Source organism: Heterocephalus glaber, unplaced genomic scaffold (assembly GCF_053883595.1).
Source record: "Heterocephalus glaber isolate CG9 unplaced genomic scaffold, H.glaber_assembly_v1.0 deba00001610, whole genome shotgun sequence".
NCBI lineage: Eukaryota > Metazoa > Chordata > Mammalia > Rodentia > Bathyergidae > Heterocephalus > Heterocephalus glaber.
In genome coordinates this window covers 11,753,331-11,771,394 of record NW_028258381.1, presented here as the reverse complement: position 1 = coordinate 11,771,394, position 18,064 = coordinate 11,753,331, and the positions used below count along the sequence as shown (strand labels likewise).

At 40.8% G+C, this 18,064-nt stretch overlaps 1 protein-coding gene across 4 annotated transcripts in view; it reads left to right on the top strand.

The window, feature by feature from the left end:
* Positions 1-9,492, top strand: part of Vwc2 (von Willebrand factor C domain containing 2) — a 133,859-nt gene extending 124,367 nt beyond the window's left edge. Inside the window, exons 3-4 of one of the 4 annotated variants that reach the window (XR_002393199.2) lie at positions 415-809; positions 8,325-9,492. Coding sequence is in view for 1 of the 4 variants with exons in the window: in XM_021254244.2 (XP_021109903.1) it covers positions 415-566 (152 nt within the window). In the remaining 3 variants the exon portion in view is untranslated. Of the gene's footprint in view, positions 1-414; positions 918-8,324 lie in introns of those variants that run through there. The other 3 variants (XR_002393200.2, XR_002393198.2, XM_021254244.2) reach the window with 3 other exon arrangements.
* Positions 9,493-18,064: the final 8,572 nt, after the last annotated feature.

The following is an 18,064-nucleotide window of genomic DNA, read 5'->3' as shown; positions in this document are numbered from 1 at the left end:
TCTAATAAAGTTGGAAAATCTGCTCCGAGAGGGATGGAAGGAACACTGGCTTTGTGCTCTCTCAAAGTTTAAGGTTTAAAATGGTTCTTTGAAGGTCCTGATTACAGGTTTTCTATGATTTCTTAGCATGAATTAAATCTAATGATTGTAGATTTGGCCTCTATGTAAGGTCCCAATGTGGAAAAGTCTGTTAATGAGACTCACAGCGCTGCCACTCATAAAAATTTTAAATAACTTTGGTTTCATTCCAGAAAAGAAAATGTGGTAGTTCTTTGTATCGCTGGAGTCATAACTTTTTCTGCTGTCCTCATAAGAGAGAGTGAATAAAACATAAACTGTAATGCTCAGTGTTCATTATGTGTATTATATATTTATGTGCACACATAGAGTAAAACATTTTCTCCTGCATCTCAGGTCCCAACTGCTTTGCAGAAACGGCTGTCATCCCGGCTGGCAGGGAAGTGAAGACGGATGAGTGCACCATCTGCCACTGCACCTACGAGGAGGGCACGTGGCGGATCGAGCGGCAGGCCATGTGCACCCGGCACGAGTGCCAGCAGATGTAGGCCGGCCCGCCCAGCCTCAAACTCTCACTTTTCTAGACCACTTGACTAACTGAGCGTTCTGGACCACTCTGGGAAACATCCCCCCAAAGGAGAAGATTTTGATAAGGAATCATGGAAAATGGTTGGTACTTTTGCTTTTCTCGGTAACAGTTATTGTGAGAGAAGGCAATGGATGTGTTTCAAAACGTCCACCAGGACTCTGGGCGGAACAATCCCTCTCTAAATAAATGTGCTATTTTCACAGTAAGTACAATATTATATAAGAAATGTATTTCTATAATCCCTCTATTAGAGAGCTTATATAAATGTTTTCTATAGCTACAAATTAAAAATGCTGTGTTGTCAACTGTCCTCACTGTGTAGCTGCATATCTTTGTCCCTTCTGACCCATCATGTGGGGAGGCAGCCACATAGGACACTGCACCTGTCCACGGATCACAGGATGAAGGGCCGATTTCTAACAAACCCCTCTCCAAGCTCTCTTTCATTGCAGACATTTCTCTAGTGTTTATCCTTAGAAGATGCAGTCTAATTCCCATAGTAGTTTCCTTCTTATAATAACATTCTCCTTTTATCAGTTCACTCTGAGTTATTTGGGAATACAGTGGTACCTGCACTTTTCCACTAATGTGCACTTTTTCAGTTTGTACAGAGCTCCCATGTTGTGGAATATAAATAACACATACTCATTATATATTTCACTTCCATTTATGTACCTTCTCTTCTAAGCATGACTTTTATCCCCTAATCTGAGGTATGGGTGGCCTGGAAAATTTTCATTGTTGTTCCATCAAACTGAAGCATGCCATAAAATAAAGTCTTTTGGTTCTCTGGAAGAGAGCTAAGGAAAACCAAACTCGCAAACAAGTTTACACCGGAAACCTAACTATGGTACGAGCACCCCAGCTCTCAGTTCATGGTCATGTTACTAACTGGGCTGACGCATCCATCCTGTCCTCCCGAGCATACCCAGGAAGGTCCTGAATGAGAACCCCGTCTCCATCTCTGTGGAGAGCAGTGACAGTGCAGTGCGTCTGTCCAGCTGCATCAAAACCAACCACGCTGAAGACCAGTGCACTCTAGGGCTTTCCTGCAGTCACACACAGTCCACGCCAGCTGCTTTTCTCTTCACTTGGTCAGGGAATAAAAGAGGCCACTGTAAATGTGTGTTGGAGAATAGCTCCACTTGTGTGGATCATACTACTAAAGAGGTAGTGAATTAGGCAGTCAGGGTATTAACAAATATGAAGTGAAAAGCCAGAATTATAACTATTCAAAGTACTTTTTACCTTCCAGAATTTATTTCAAATTTATTCCCAAAGTTCAAGTCAACCATTTTCTAAGTACAAAGTATTGTAAAGCACATTTGGTCTCTGGTATGATAGGAATAAGACATTACAATATATTTTATTAGGAGCCAAAAATAGGAGCCATGAAATGAAGATAAAAAAGACTCCCTAAAAAGTGTGCCCAGTATACCAAAAACAATCCCACTGTGTTAAAAAATTCAATAATTAAATGTTGAATAATATTCAAGAAAAATGGAAACATCTGCCATTTGTCAAGGAAGTTGAACCATTGTGGATGTTAGTAAGTGTAAAGCCACGATTTAGAATCATCAGGACATTTACGTATGCACACATTTAATTTTTATTTTGTTTATAAAGAATATCTTGGGCCTACTACACTAACACGTATATAGATTTCATTATAATACTCAGGGGAATTATTAACTAATTTTTCTCAGGTGTGATCAGGCTCCCAAAACTTAAATGTTAGTATTGAAGACTACTAGAATTTAGCTATCCCTCCATTATTCGAGGATAGATTTCCTTGAGACAAGGTTGTCGAGCTTACCATTTCACCACAAACTCCCCCGGCCCTTGGGCAGGTGGGCCACTGCGCTGTCTCCAAGTGCATACAAGTCGCCTCCGCGCTGCGAGACACGGGGCCATTGGAGCGCAGTCTCTGCGGCCCACCTTCCCACTTCCCGACCAGAAGGGACAGTGAGCTGCAGCATTATGGCGGTGGCCAGACTCCAGTGCTGCAGGAACTGGAGGCAACCCAGTATTCCACGTCATGGAGAGCGAACAAGGTACCATCTAGGGAGACGGACAGACTAGCTCTGTCTGAGCTGGTGGGACCCGCGCTTGTCCCAGGCCCACTCCCAGGAGCTGTAGCTCGGTGGTTCCACGGCACTAAGCTCACGTCCTTCCAGTCTCTGTTTCAAGCCCCCCAGTCCTCTCTCCGCAGAAGCAGTGCAGACACCCGGGTCGTGCAACCTGGACGGTGCACACGCTGATGAAGTCCTCTGCGCTGTGGTGGATCAGAAGCTGTTTCTCCTGTAGGTGATTCACTTTCGCACCTATATACCTTTCTTGGGAGACTTTCTGTTTTCCTCTCTTCTGATCTCAGAACTCTTTGAGAAAGTGCTCCACTCAGTAAGCTATATGAGCTCAGATACCGCATGAAAGAAAGAGGACAGAATGAGTCCAAGGTCTCTGACTCCATTCCACTGAGGTGAGGTGGACATGGTGCCGAAGGAACCTCAGGATTCTAGTTCAGAAGTTTGTGGAAAGCCATAATTTTAAAAATTTGAATAGGTTCTATAATTACCTAATAATTCTTAAATTATTTAGTTAAGCATTTTTAAAAAAAGAAATTGTGCTTACAAATATTACATGATTTCAAAACTTTCAACCTGTTTTTACATCTGAAAATATGTAGTCACATGTGTAAACCAGAGAATAGCTCTGGAAATGATTTAATCTTAGTTTTAGAAGTTTTCCTGTTAGACTCATTCTTTCAGTGCGAGGATATCTCTTTGCTGGATGGATTCTTCAGGAATCTCACCTACATTTCACAGACGTCTTGGGTAGTTTCAAGAGTGTGTGTCTCATTCTTGTGTGCTGCAAACACTAATGCTCTGCAGTCAGGCTCGGGGCCCACCATGGTGCTGGAGCCAGCACAGGTGGCGAAGCTGGGCACCCTGACTACGAGGAATCTACTTGCCTTGAAACCAACTTACACTTCATTAGATGACTCATTCTTTCAATATCTACGTCATCTGTTTTGTGTAATAAAGAGATGAGCGCACACATTTTAAAGTGTGTGGCATCATGGCTGCGGTTAAGTGACTCTCCACTTGTCCAACATAATGTATTTATTGTATTGACACGTGTTTGAAAAGTCTTAAAATTTCAGAATTGCTTTAAGCAGTGACCTGAAAAGTTTTTATGTATACATGATTTGAAACGTATAAGATATACACTATTTCAAAGAAGAATTTTGGGAAACCACACTCATTATTTTAAACTGTTTAAATATGCATAAAACAGAGGCATGGAGCGTGAATTTGCTCAGTAGGCAAGAGATCAAGTCTACTTTTAAAAGTTGGATTTTTTTTCTTCAACACAATGTAATAAGGGAAAGTAAGCTGGATACTGGGTACATCAGAGATGCAGATTCACACCCTCTTTGGCCAATATAATTTGTAACCTTGAGTTCTCACTGAACCTAAACACCTACACTTTCCTCCCCTAGTACTACCTGGGGGCAGTGATGCAGTCAGTAGCCACCCTAAATACCTGGATTAGAAAGAGCAATCAATTATTCTGGGATAAAGGCATTTTTGCAGGACATTCTTTTTCTATTCCAACTGCCTCTTCCTAAGCTCAGGGTCTTGTTCCAGTGTGGAGATGAACTGGCCCACGTACTCCACCTCCTCATGAAAAACTGACCATTTCAGGCTACTATTTTAGTCGTCTAAACACAGATCTTAGACTCATTCTCACTTGAATTCTTTGAGGATCCCAGTTCACGTATTACAGCGCGCCCTCCAACCTGGTAGACTGATGTTAACAGACAGCGCTAAGCACGACCCAGTCCTCTGCTAGCTGTGGGTCCTGGGTATCCAGACCCTGCTGTGAACGTCTTCTCCACTTTCCCAGCTCTTGCCCTGCGGGTCTGGGTCAACACATTGAGCCATCAGCCCTTCCTCAGTGGTCAGCGCTAGTGTCCCTGCTGTGGGAAGCTGCTACAGACCCCACTGGATTGTCACTTCTGAGTCCCTGTTACAGTGCTAATTTGGTATCTTCTTTTAGCATATAATTTAGAATTCATATCACAGTTTACATCATGCTTAATTTTATGTGTTTGTGCTATTATTTATAAATCCCTCTAGTGTTCATTGTGAGCCATTCAGCTCCCCAAACTTTACATTAAAGGCTTGTCCAATGCCATGCAGTCTGCTAATTCTGAGGTACTTCCTATTCTTGTTTAAGACCAATGTGCAAAAGAAGGTGCAGCTGACAGTCCTCACTGTCACTTTCCTGCCCTCTGTTTTTGGTTTCTGGGTTACCTTGCAAAGCTCAAGTATCTAGGGCACGGCCACATACTGAAACCCATGATTACAATAGCTTTGGATGAACCATGGTAGCCTTTGGGCATTTCTAATCCAAGTAAGAAAAAGCATCCTTTAGTATAAATGTTCTGATGCTGAAGAAAATTCCTTATAATGAGAGACTGGTACCTACTAATGATGAGTTTACATTTTCAGTATTTACTTGCTTGCTTCCAACTTCTGGCATAAAAATTTCTTATCTTAGATTTTATGATTTTGAGTATTTTGCACATTTTAATTTTCTGTATATCATAATTAACACCTCAGTAGCTGTCTAGAGAACTGATAAACAAATGAGCTCAGTGTTCTGGCAGCAATACAGTAGTTTTCATAGCCTGCTGGAAGTGTTCAAAAGTGACATTGTCCAGATTTCTCCACAGTGTCAAGTTTCCCTCTGAATTTTGGAAAGCACCTACTGCATTAGTTTCAGCGCACGCACGCACGCACCCACACGCGCATGCACACTGACATGGTTTAGAAAAAAACTAAGTCCAAATGCCTAATTTTTAAGTGAATAAATCCTACTGATTATTTATATCAACGGGCTGAGAGTGTTGACCTAAAGTTTCAATAACATGAAAACTTCAGTTCCAAATGCTTGGTCCATGGAGAGTTTATGATCCAAGAAATGTATACTGTCTCACACCTGTTATGTTCAGAGAAGCAAATAAATCCCAAGGCTGACCCATTATACAGACACATAATTATCAAAAGTAATCAGACTAGAGCTGAAGACAGCCTGATGACTAAAACAATTATAAATATTCTCACCTTAATAACTTTCAGGAAGCAGAAGCATTACCCAATTTTACTTAATATGTAAGAATATTTTATTTAAAATTTAATGGCTAATATTTCATATTTTCTTAATTCATGGAAGTTAAATCTTAGGCAGAACTGTATCCAGATACATTTAGGAGAATATTCATTTTTCTTATTCTGTTTATTATATTTACATTATGAAATCAAATTCTATTTTACTTCTATTTGAATTCAGGCTTTTATTTCCTAAGCATGTAATTCACAAAATGAAAAAGGGTGAAAAACAGCCAATAAGTTATGTATTTTGGTGAGATTATTAGTGTTTTATATGTAAACAAGTAGTTTATTTCATGTTTTTAAAAAAGATACTCTTAAGCAATCAGTGAATGTATATCACCAGCCGGGAATTATGCTAGGTTCTTTCACGTATTTCATTTAACTTCATGACTCCTCCACACAGTGGGTGACACTATTTGCTTTTTCACAGAAAGGTAACATAGGTTCAGGAAAGTTCAGGAATTGCTCAAGCACCAGCCTAGGGAGGAGGGGTATGAATTCAAAGCTGCTGAACACTGGAGCCTGGGATTTAAAGTTGTACTGATACCAGGGACCCCTGGCAATCAGAGAGGAATTTCCAAGGTGCCCTTCCGTCTTACTCCAATAGAGGAAACGAACAGCAGCCTGCTCTCAGATTCAATAATGGCAACCTTGTTACTTGTCAGAGTAAAAAGTAGCTTCTCCTAAAGTTTAGAAATGCTTTAACTTTTGCCACATATTTTGATTATTAACTAAACTATACGTAGGTCTCTTGTTAAAACAGTTTTTGAACATCAGTAATACTTTCTATGTCTTTGTTTAAGCATGAACTTTGTGCTGAAATTAATAAAATATGACTCATGTTAGCTTCCTGGAGCCAATTAACGTAAACTACCGCTTCTTGGGTGACAGATGTTTAATTCTCCTATCTGACTTCTTCCCCTTAGCTCTGAGTATCAGTAAGGAAATCAGCACGTGGTAGGGCTCTTGTCCCAGCCCAGTAAAGGACAGAGCCATGCCTGTCTGATTCCAAAGCCCAGGAATGCCCTCGGTCACCATGAGGCATAGTTAGGCTAGAATGGGAAGCTCTGGCTCCATTCAACGGTAATTCTAGGGGATAAGACGCTAATTCTATTCAATCATTTATTTCATCCTGCAGATACTGGCTGAGTGTGTTCTAGGTCACATTTACTTTAGGCCTGGGTGATTATATTCTGTGAAGTCCTCACACCAATAAAAAGTGTTGGCATTGTATGGTCTTGTGAACTTTTGCATCGAAGTCATTAACTTATATCAAATATCAACAGTTATCATTTTAAACAAAACCGATGCTACCTCTTGATATTCAGTAGCGAGTGAGAAGATTACAAAGTCAATGTTACATGGTACCAATAACGTAAAAAGGAGTGCCTACTTAGTGTATCCTACATACATGGTTTTCGTCTAGTCCTCCCAAACTGGGGTTAACTAAATTGATAGAGGTTAAACATATAATCTGCCCGTATTACATAAAGACAAGCCTGTGATTTCAAAATGTATGTCATTATTTCTCAAAACAGAAACACAGATTGCCCCTGATCAAAACAAGGGCAGCGCTGGTCCTCCAGTAGGGGGCAGGCCTGCCTGGCTGTACCCAAAGAAAACATTCCCAGTTAAAAATAGGCATCGATGCAAAAAGGCAGTTGATACGAAAATATTCCTTGTGTATGTTTTTGTAGGCTGTAGATTATGACTGACTGAGGCCGGAATTCATATATATTAAAAATAAACTTTATGTGAAAACTAAAATGGGGGTTCTGTTGAAGCGAAGACACTAAATGTCATTAAAAGATACACGATTGGTTTTAGTTAAATACACTTGAAAGAACAAATGATTTATATAATAACCAAGAGAGAAAATAAAGCAAATGATTAATTTTGGACATGGAAATTTAGAGTAATACAAGTTTAAAGAGGTGTGTTAGAAACCTTACTGAGAAGTGTAACAACTCAAACACTTCAGTACATAAAGAGCCCTTTTCTTATGGAAAAGGAGGAAATAATAAAACCAAGGTAGTCTCTGGGTGGGAGACTTCTCCTTCACATTCACTCCTCAGAATGATTGTTTTCCACCTGGAAGCTTTTCTTTCTGTACATGTGTGCATTTATACGAATGGCCAACCAAGTACCCTCTGAATTCTGAGCTCCAAAAGGTGGATATAAGCATCAGCAAGACTTCATCAAAACAAAAGGCAGAAGAGGCCCTGATCATTACACCCAATCCCTTTCCTGGGCCATCCGTGCAAGTTGTCATCAGTGCAGGGCGCCTGGGAGGCAGGGCTCTGCTCAGCCTGCTTTGCCTTTCCAGACTTCCATGGAAAGCAGCAACATCCGTGTAACCATTTGCACAGAGATAGAATGATAAGCATCTACACACACATACACTGCATATACACACGCATTTGTTACTTACTATTTATAATGTAAATGACTTGTTAAAATGTTTTACTTATTCTATAAAACGAGTGCTTGAAAATTTGAAAAACAAGTAATTCTAAATGGCATCATTTGCCACATAGGTATGATACTTCACCGGGTACCATACGATATCAATCCAGAGTTTGCTGTTTCCATTTTTAACAGACTGTCGGAGGGGAAACATAGAGAAGACTGCACCTGTGGCATTTACGAATCAGACAGTTTTCTATAGACTGAGAGCAAGGATCTATTTCTGTGAGTTCACCGGTGAAAGTGAGTTTTCCAGCAAGTGTCCGCGTCCTGTGTGAGCTGACCAGTTGGCATCGAGGTCATCGCCACTATGTGTTCATAAACACATTGCTAGCCGCCTTCTTCCCGTGTATCTGCTAGACAGAGATACCAGGGGCAATTCGGGAGACGACAGAAGAAGGCAGGAAACTTCCAAAGCCAAGGCTCCTGACACTCTGGGCTCGGGAAGGAGGGCAGGCTCAGAGCCCCAGCCTTGGCCCAACACCACCTCTGGCAGCTCACACTCCAGAAGCAAGTACAGCACAAACAGGCTGCAGCCTCCTTGATTTTTTTTTTTTTTTTTTTTGGTACCAGGGATCGAACTCGGGACCTTGTGCTTTTGAGGCAGGCGACAGCACCACTGAGCTAATCCTGGCCCCCTCCTTGATTTACTGTAACTTGGCAGTGGAGTCGCTGGCCCAGGAGGCCTGGATCCCACCCTGGCCCACTGCTCACTGGGTTTGTCAGCCGCAGCTTTCCTGCCTCTGCAGCCCAGGCCGCTCGCCAGCCAATCAGGCCCAAATGGCTGAATATTTGAAAATGCAGAATAGGATGGTTCGTATTTACAAAGCACAAGCTCTGTACAACAGTGTTTATTACCAAATACATGGGAACTATGAGACTGGAGATTAAAACATTTTAAAGATTCTAATTAAAAGTCAACGATTTACTTTAGGTATCATTTTTATAATCTAGTCTTTTCATGTTTAAAATATATGATTTACATACTGTCTTAGTTTTTATCCTACTTGTATGTTAATATGTGCCAGAAAAATGCTTTTGTAATTCCTTAATTCTATGTGGAGCTGAATTTATATAATCAGGCCCAATTTGTATGTGTTGTTGGATGGATATGTGTGTTGGACTGATTTACAAAATAAAATATTTATTAAACTGCGTTTTGCACTTCAGGTAGAGTGACATTTAAGAGAATCTTTTGAAATATTTTAGCCTTTTAAAGTACTTTAAATAAAATCAATAAAACATGTCATTAAAAATACTCAAAATGCTTCAGATATTTTGAATACATTTAAATGTAATCCTGAGGCTAACTCACATACATAACTTTTCTTATGTTATTTAAATGAAAGATACACAAGGCTTTACTGTGAAGTAATATCCATAATCATGACTCGTGGTTATGGCTGTGATAATACATTTTGACTCTGCCATTTCAAAAGTAAATGTAATTCTTATTAAACCACATATCTGGAAATTTGAACTAACAGTAAATATCTTAAATTCAGATTGATTTACAGAGCCACACTCCACTGTGACTTGGAGAAAGACTTTTGAAAAAATAAAACTCAGATCTTTCTTTTTAAAGCTAACAGCTTCACAAATCTGAATTAGAGGATTAGGTAAGTTAGAATAATCCTCTTAATATCACTGGAGAATTCAAAACTTAAGGGGAAAAAATCTTATTAGACAAAGAGCCCAGCAATGCCCAAATATAATTAAACCTGGCATTCTAAGCATTTTGCCCTGAATGTATTTCCTATTTGAAATAGTTGAGAAAATGGAGGTACTTGTTGATATGTCATGGGTTGAATTGGCAAAATTCAGAGTCAATGTGGACCAAGGACCAAGCCAACGAGGATTCCTCCCTTCTGATTGGGTAAGCCTGATTAAGAACCCCCTGCGTGATTATACACAGGTTTGTACAGTCTGTTCCTCTAGTGAACCCTAACTAATACAGATATAAAATGGTAAAACACAAATAAGTATTAGATCTTGAGAAGGCAAGTATGTATACTGTAACTTACAGGGCAATTTATATAAGTTACTGGTGCAACAAACAGAAGACAAGATAATCATAAAAAGTACAAAGACCTGAGGAATATAATAACAAAGCTGGCCTAGTGTACATGAACAATTGTAATGCTGCATGAAGAAATGGCAGATGGCAAGCACTTCACTAGCAAATGTGGAAGCCTTATAAACAGTGACTTTCTCCTCAGCCATAAACGGAGCCTCCTTATAAATGCTGAGGACAGGAGCTGGCTCTGGAAGGACAGGCCGGAGCATACTAAGCACAACCCAGAATTCACTTCTGTGGTACAGCACTGCTTTTGGGGAGAAAGGACAGGGTCCCATTTAAAGCGTCTTTATTCCACCAGCCAGAGAACACTGCAGCACCCAGAATACCACCACACACGGGTGCCTCCCTTCTGTTACTGCCACCCAACAGGGCACGGGTGGTATCGACATTGCTGGAAGGCTGATTCAGGAACTGTGTGATTCCACAGAGCATCCCAGAGCCTCCTGGTGCCAGACAGGGATCTGGGGCACCCACAGCCACCAGGGAGGAGGTGTGTCCTAGTGGGATGGCTATGTACCTGGTGCCCACACAGCCACACTCATTCACCCAGTGTGTGCAGCATAAGAGCTGCGTGCCAAGCATATGGTTCATGCCAATGTTTGCACCAGCTGCTCAGGTGAGTCTGGCCAAACACCCCAAATGCTACCCAAGACAGCGTGACAGCATGAAAAGTCTCACAGCAATGCAAGAACCCAGCAAAGGAATACAGGTTTGAAGTCCTATGTGAATACATATAAGAGATTTAACAGAGATTCTGCTTCCCGTGAAATAGGAACAAGATATCGGGGCTTGGCAAACAGCAAGATTGAGAATTGCTGATGAGGGTATTCCTGAGCCTCTTCATACTGAGCTGGAGAGCTTAGCTGATCAAACTGGAAAAGCAAGGCAGATAGGAGAGGAAGAACATAAGCCTGAGGCTGAGAAAGGTGCAAAGACAGTGGCAGAGGTGTCATCGATGGTGAGTGGTGACCTACAGATGTTAGAAGCAGGCATCGAGTGTGAGTGCTTTGAAGAGCTGCCAGGCAGGTGCAGGATGCTTCTCCTTGATACAGAGAAGCATGCGATGTCCCAAGGATCACAGCCCCCTAAGCCACCCACAGGTGTCCGGGCCCCCGTGCCCCCGACTGGTATTCTCCAGTCTCATTAGAAGAGATACTGACGGCTGTCCCGGCAGCTCCCTCCTCATTCAGCAATTAACTGCAGTTGTAGTAGTTAAGTTAGGGAGATCAAGTGCACTTTCAGCTTCTCATGTCTGCAACCTAACTGGTTCCCTGGGACACAGAGGGTCGTGCCATAAGCCAAGGAGTATCGTTATCTCCTTAGCAGTCCAAGTCTCCCCAGTGGCAGCCTGTGAGGGAGGGATATTTAGCCTAAAGACATTAAAATACCACAGAATTTTAAGGAAGAAGATTCAACTCTTATGCTCCAAACAACAGTGACAATCTGGAAGCAACAAAAATATCCAACAACTCGAAATGCTCCACTGTATCCTAGTACTTTTCTGGAATAAATGAAATAGTTTGGCAGTCACACAGAAGATGCTGAATCAGCCTGCTGCAGACAGGCAGGTCTGTGCATCCCCTACCAAGGTCCTGAGTCACACAGAACACGCTGAATCAGCCCACTGCAGACAGGCAGGTCTGCCCACGCCCTACCAAGGTCACCAGTCCTGCGGAATACACCGAATCAGCCCACAGCACACAGGAAGGTCTGTGCACGCCCTATCAAGGTCCTGAGTCATGCAGAAGATGCCAAATCACCCCACTGCAGACAGGGAGCCACCAGGTTCCACACTACAAAGACGCAGAAGACACCAGACCACCAGACCAAAGTACTGAATCCCGCTGTTCCCGGCCCAGAGGTAGGGGCTTCTGAGCAGTCATCCCACTGCTCCTGGTCCAGAGGAAGGGGCTTCCCGGTCACCATCCCTCTCGCTCCTCCCAGCCCAGAGGAAAGGGCTTTTGGGCCACCTTCTGTCCCGCTGCTCCTAGCCCAGAGGAAGGGGCTTCCAGGCCACCATCCCTCCCACCGCTCCCAGCCCAGAGGGAGGGGCTTCTGAGACACCATCCCACTGTTCCTGGTCCAGAGGAAGGTGCTTCCCAGCCACCAGCCCTCCCACTGCTCCCAGCCCACAGAAAAGAGCTTTTGGATCACCATCCCTACAGCTGCTCCTAGCCCCTGTCCCACCTCATCCAGCTCAGAGGAGGTAATCTGTGCAGGCGCTAACAGCCCCCCACCCCAGTCAAAATGAGAAAACATGTAAATAAGTCTCAAAACCAGACTTTCAGATCATCTACAGCAACCCCGAAGGGAAATGAGATGGAACACTCTGATACTCAACCACCTGGACCCACTGAACTGGCAACAAAAGGGGATCTGGAAAAAATGAAATCAGAAATAATTTCTCACATAACAGGAGAAATTGTGCCCCTAGTGCAAGACATGATTAATAAATCTAGAGAGGAGTTCAGGAACATGATGGAATCCCAACATAAGAAACAAATGGAACCCATGAAAGAGATGCAAATAGATTTTGAGGACATGAAAAACTCCATTGAAAGTCTACACAGCAGAATGAGCCAATGTGAGGACAGAATTTCAGATATAGAAGATAAGATTGCAATTAGTGACCAGGAAAAGAAAAATTGCTTCAAAATTATAAGGGAACATGAGAAGTCAATCCAGCAGCTGCTAGATGATGCAAAGAAGAATAACATAAGACTGACTGGGCTCAATGGAGAAACAGGAGAGAGTGGAGATGACATAAAAAATCTCTTCACAGAAATAATGGCAGAAAACTTCCCAAGCAGGGGAAAAGAGCTTGACATACAGATAAGTGAGGCATATAGGACTCCAAATAGCCTTAATCAAAAAAAATCTACACATAGTCATATAATTGTTAAGATTCCAGAAACTCAACAGAAGAACAAAGTTCTACATGCAGTTAGAGAAAAGAAACAAACCACATACAAAGGAAAGCCCATCAGAATCACAGGAGAGTTCTCAACACAAACCATCAAGGCAAGAAGAGCTTGGAGTGACATATTCCAAGCCCTAAAGGAAAACAGCCTCCAACCCAGATTGATGTACCCTGCAAAACTATCTTTCAAAATGGATGGAGAAATAAGATACTTTCATGACAAAGAGCACCTTAGGAACTTTGTGAATACCAAACCAGCACTCCAAAGAATTTTACACAATATCCTAGGAACAGATATTGAGGATCACAACCCCAGGAAGCAAAGCAGAATGAACCCATCGGGCATGACAAGAAATTAAATGTAAAGGGGGACAACCCAACAAAAAGAAAAAGTCATGGCAATGACAAGTCAATACATTTCAGTTATAACCATCAACGTTAATGGTGTCAATTCACCTATCAAAAGAAATAGACTGGCAGAATAGGCCAAGAAGCAAAATCCAACAATATGCTGCATACAAGAAACAAACTTAATTCAAAAGGAAACTCATAGACTGAAAGTTAAAGGGTGGAAAACAATACTCCACGCAACGGGAACCCCCAAAAAAGCAGGAGTAGCTATCCTCTTTGCAGATCAAGCAGATTTCAAACCAACACTGATGAAGAGAGACAAAGAAGGACACTACATCCTTGTAAAGGGAAGAATCCAAGAGGAAGAGATGACAATCATAAATATCTATGCACCAAACACTACTGCACCCAACTATATAAAACAAATACTAACAGACATGAAAAGACATATATGCACTAATACAATTGTAGTGGGGGACCTCAACACCCCACTGTCACCAATAGATAGATCAACTAGACTAAAAATAAGTAATGAAATACTAGAACTCAATCGAACTCTTCAACAAATGAACTTAACAGATGTTTACAGAGTCTTCCACCACACAAAATCAGAATACACATTCTTCTCAGCTGCACATGGGTCATTCTCAAAAATAGACCACATACTCACACATACAACATGTTTAAATAACTGCAAAGGAAATGAAGTTATCCCCTGTATATTATCAGACCATGGTGCGAAGAAATTGGAGATCCATAGCAAAAGAAACTGAAAAAATTCCATAAACACGTGGAGATTGAACAACACACTTCTGAATAACCAATGGGTCACAGAGGAAATTAAAGAAGAAATCAGACAGTTCTTTCAATTAAATGACAATGACAATACAACATATCGGAATCTATGGGACACAATGAAAGCAGTCTTACAAGGGAAATTCATAGCAGTGAATACACATATTAGGAAAACAGAATGAGTCCAAGTAAACAACCTGATGCTGAACCTCAAGCTTCTAGAAAAAGAAGAGCAGGATAACCCCAAAGCTCATACAAGGGAGGAAATTATAAAGATCAGAGGAGAAATCAATGCAATGGAGACTAAGAGAATGATACAAAAAAATCAATGAAGCCAAGAGTCAGCTCTTCAAAAGAATCAACAAAATTGACAAACCTTTAGCCAACCTTCTCAGAAAAAGGAAAGAAAAGGCCCAAATCCATGCAATTAGGAATGAAAAGGGTGAAATTACAACAGACCCAGCAGAAATTCAGAGGATCATCAATACCTACTTCCAGAACCTATACGCCAATAAGATGGACAACACAGAAGAAATGGACAGATTCCTAGATACATATGAATTGCCAAAGTTGAATGAAGAAGACCTAAAAATTCTAAACAACCCAATATCAACCAATGAAATTGAAAATGTAATTAAAAACTTATCAACTAAGAAAAGCCCGGACCCTGATGGCTTCACTGATGAATTCTACAAGACATTTAGAGAGGAACTGCTGCCACTACTGTTTAAACTCTTCAATGAAATTGAAAGGGAAGCAATACTCCCAAATTCATTCCTAGAAGCAAGCGTCACTTTGATCCCCAAAGCAGAGAAAGTCCCAACTGAAAAAGAGAACTATAGGCCAATCTCACTAATGAACATAGATGCAAAAATCCTTAATAAGATAATGGCAAACAGAATGCAGAAGATCATCAAGAAGATCATACACCCTGATCAAGTGGGATTCATCCCAGGGATGCAAGGATAGTTCAATATACGAAAATCAATCAATGTAATACACTATATCAATAGAGCCAAGGACAAAAACCATATGATTATCTCCACAGAAGCAGAAAAAGCATTTGACAAAATCCAACATGCATTTATGATAAAAACCCTACAAAAAAATTGAAATAGATGGTCTCTACCTCAAACTGATAGAAGCCATCTATGAAAAACCAACAGCCAATATCATACTAAATGGACAAAAACTGAAATCCTTCACACTAAAATCAGGAACAAGACAAGGATGTCCACTATCACCACTCTTGTTCAATAGAGTTCTGGAAACATTAGCTACAGCAATTAGACAAGAGAAAGAAATAAAAGGAATAAAGATAGGAAATGAAGAAGCCAAATTGTCATTATTTGCAGATGACATGATACTCTATATAGAAGACCCCAAGAACTCCACCAAAAGTCTTCTAGACTTAATAACCAAATTCAGTCAAGTAGCTGGTTATAAGGTCAACACACAAAAATCAACAGTTTTGCTCTACACCAATGACAGACTCACTGAGAGAGAAATAGGGCAAATAATTCCGTTCACAATAGCATCCAAAAAACTGAAATACCTAGGAATCAACCTAACGAAAGGAATCAAAGACCTCTTCTCTGAAAACTATGGCACTCTGAAAAGAGAGATTGAAGATGATATCAGAAAATGGACAGACATCCCCTGCTCCTGGGTAGGAAGGATTAATATAGTGAAAATGGCCATACTTCCAAAACTGCTATATAGATTTAATGCAATTCCAATTGAGATCCCAACAGCATACTTCATAGACCTCGAGAAAACAATCCAAAAATTCATTTGGAACATGAAGAGACCCAGAATAACAAAAGCAATTCTAGGTAACAGAGACATGGCAGGGGGTATCACAGTCCCCAACCTGCAACTATCTACAAAGCTACTGTGATAAAAACAGCATGATACTGGCAAAGAAACAGACTTGAGGACCAGTGGTACAGATTAGAAGATGCAGAAACAATGCCAGGCCCACTCAGCCATCTCATCTTCAATAAAGAAGCCAAACACCCTCACTGGAGGAAAAAACAGCCTCTTTAATAAATGGTTCTGGAAAAATTGGGCTTCAACTTGCCAAAGATTAAAACTAGACCTATATCTCTCACCATGCACTAAACTAAAATCAAAATGGATTAAAGATCTAAATATTAAAATAGAAACTCTGAACCAGTTGGAACAGAGGTTAGGCAGAACCCTTGAAGACATCAGTGTAGGAAAAGATTTTATGAACAAAACCTCAGTTGCCCATGAACTAGCACAAATAATCAACAAATGGGATCTCTTATTAAAAGGCTTCTGCACAGCAAGAAAAACCACCAGCAGTGTGAAGAGACAACCCACAATGTGGGAAAAAATCTTCACCTGCTCTTCCTCAGACAAAGGTCTACTATCTCGAATCTATAAAGAACTTAAAAAGATCAGACCTCCGAAATTTAAAGACCCAATCCAAAAATGAGCATCTGAAACGAACAGACATTTCTCAGACAAAGAAGTAGAAATAGCAAATAAATATATGAAATAATGTTCAACATCACTGGTCATTTGAGAGATGCAAATGAAAACAACGCTGAGATTCCACCTCACTCCAGAAAGAATGGTTGCTATCATGAAATCAACCAATAACAAATGCTGGCAGAGCTGTGGGGAAAGAGGAACCCTGCTCCACTGCTGGTGGGAGTGCAGACTGGTGCAACCACTGTGGAAATCAGTATGGAGATACCTCAAAGAACTAGGACTGGAAGTCCCATTTGACCCTGCTATTTCACTGCTGGGGATCTTCCCCAAAGAATTAAAAGAATCATACCACAGTGATATATGTGCACCCATGTTCATAGCAGCACAGTTTGTAATAGCTAAAACTTGGAAACAGCCCAAATGCCCATCAACTGGAGACTGGATAAAGAAAATGTGGTGTTTTTTTTATAAAATAGAGTACTACTCAGCCATAAAAAATGAGAAATTAGAGACATTTATAGCTAAGTGGATGCACATTGAGGCGATACTCTTTAAGTGAAATAAATAGGACACACATGAATAAATTCCGAATAGTTTCTCTGGTGTGAGAAACTGAAAGTGTAAATAAGGACTAAATGTATAATAGGTAATGTGAAATAGGAATAAAAGGCGCAAAGGGGAAGGAAGTGGGAGGGCTAGGGGAAAGGATTAATATGAGAAAATGGAAAAATAGGAGCAAAATCTTTGTAAATAGGGAGGACTGGAGGGGTTGAAGGGAGGGCTGGGCAAGGGTGAAAAATAAGAACCAAGAGAGACTATGTAAAGGTGCAAATTTCCAATGATGAATGTCATTATATTGTATACCTAAAATGTTCCAATTATTAGAATGAATAATGGATAATGTAAAATAGGAAGAAAAGGTCCAAAGTGGTAGGGGTAGTGGGAGGGGCAGGGGAAAGGAAAGAAGGGAAAGGAAAAATGATGAGAAATGGAAAAAAATGGAAATAAAGTCTTTGTAAATAGGGAAGGGTGGAGGGCATGAAGGGAGTGCTAGGAATGGGGAAAAAATAAGAACCAAAATGCATTATGTAAAGGTACAATTCCCAATGAGAAATGTAATTGTGTTGTATACCTACAATGTACCAATAAAAGAATTTAATACAAAAAAAAAAAAGAAATAGTTTGGCATTGATGAAGTGAGT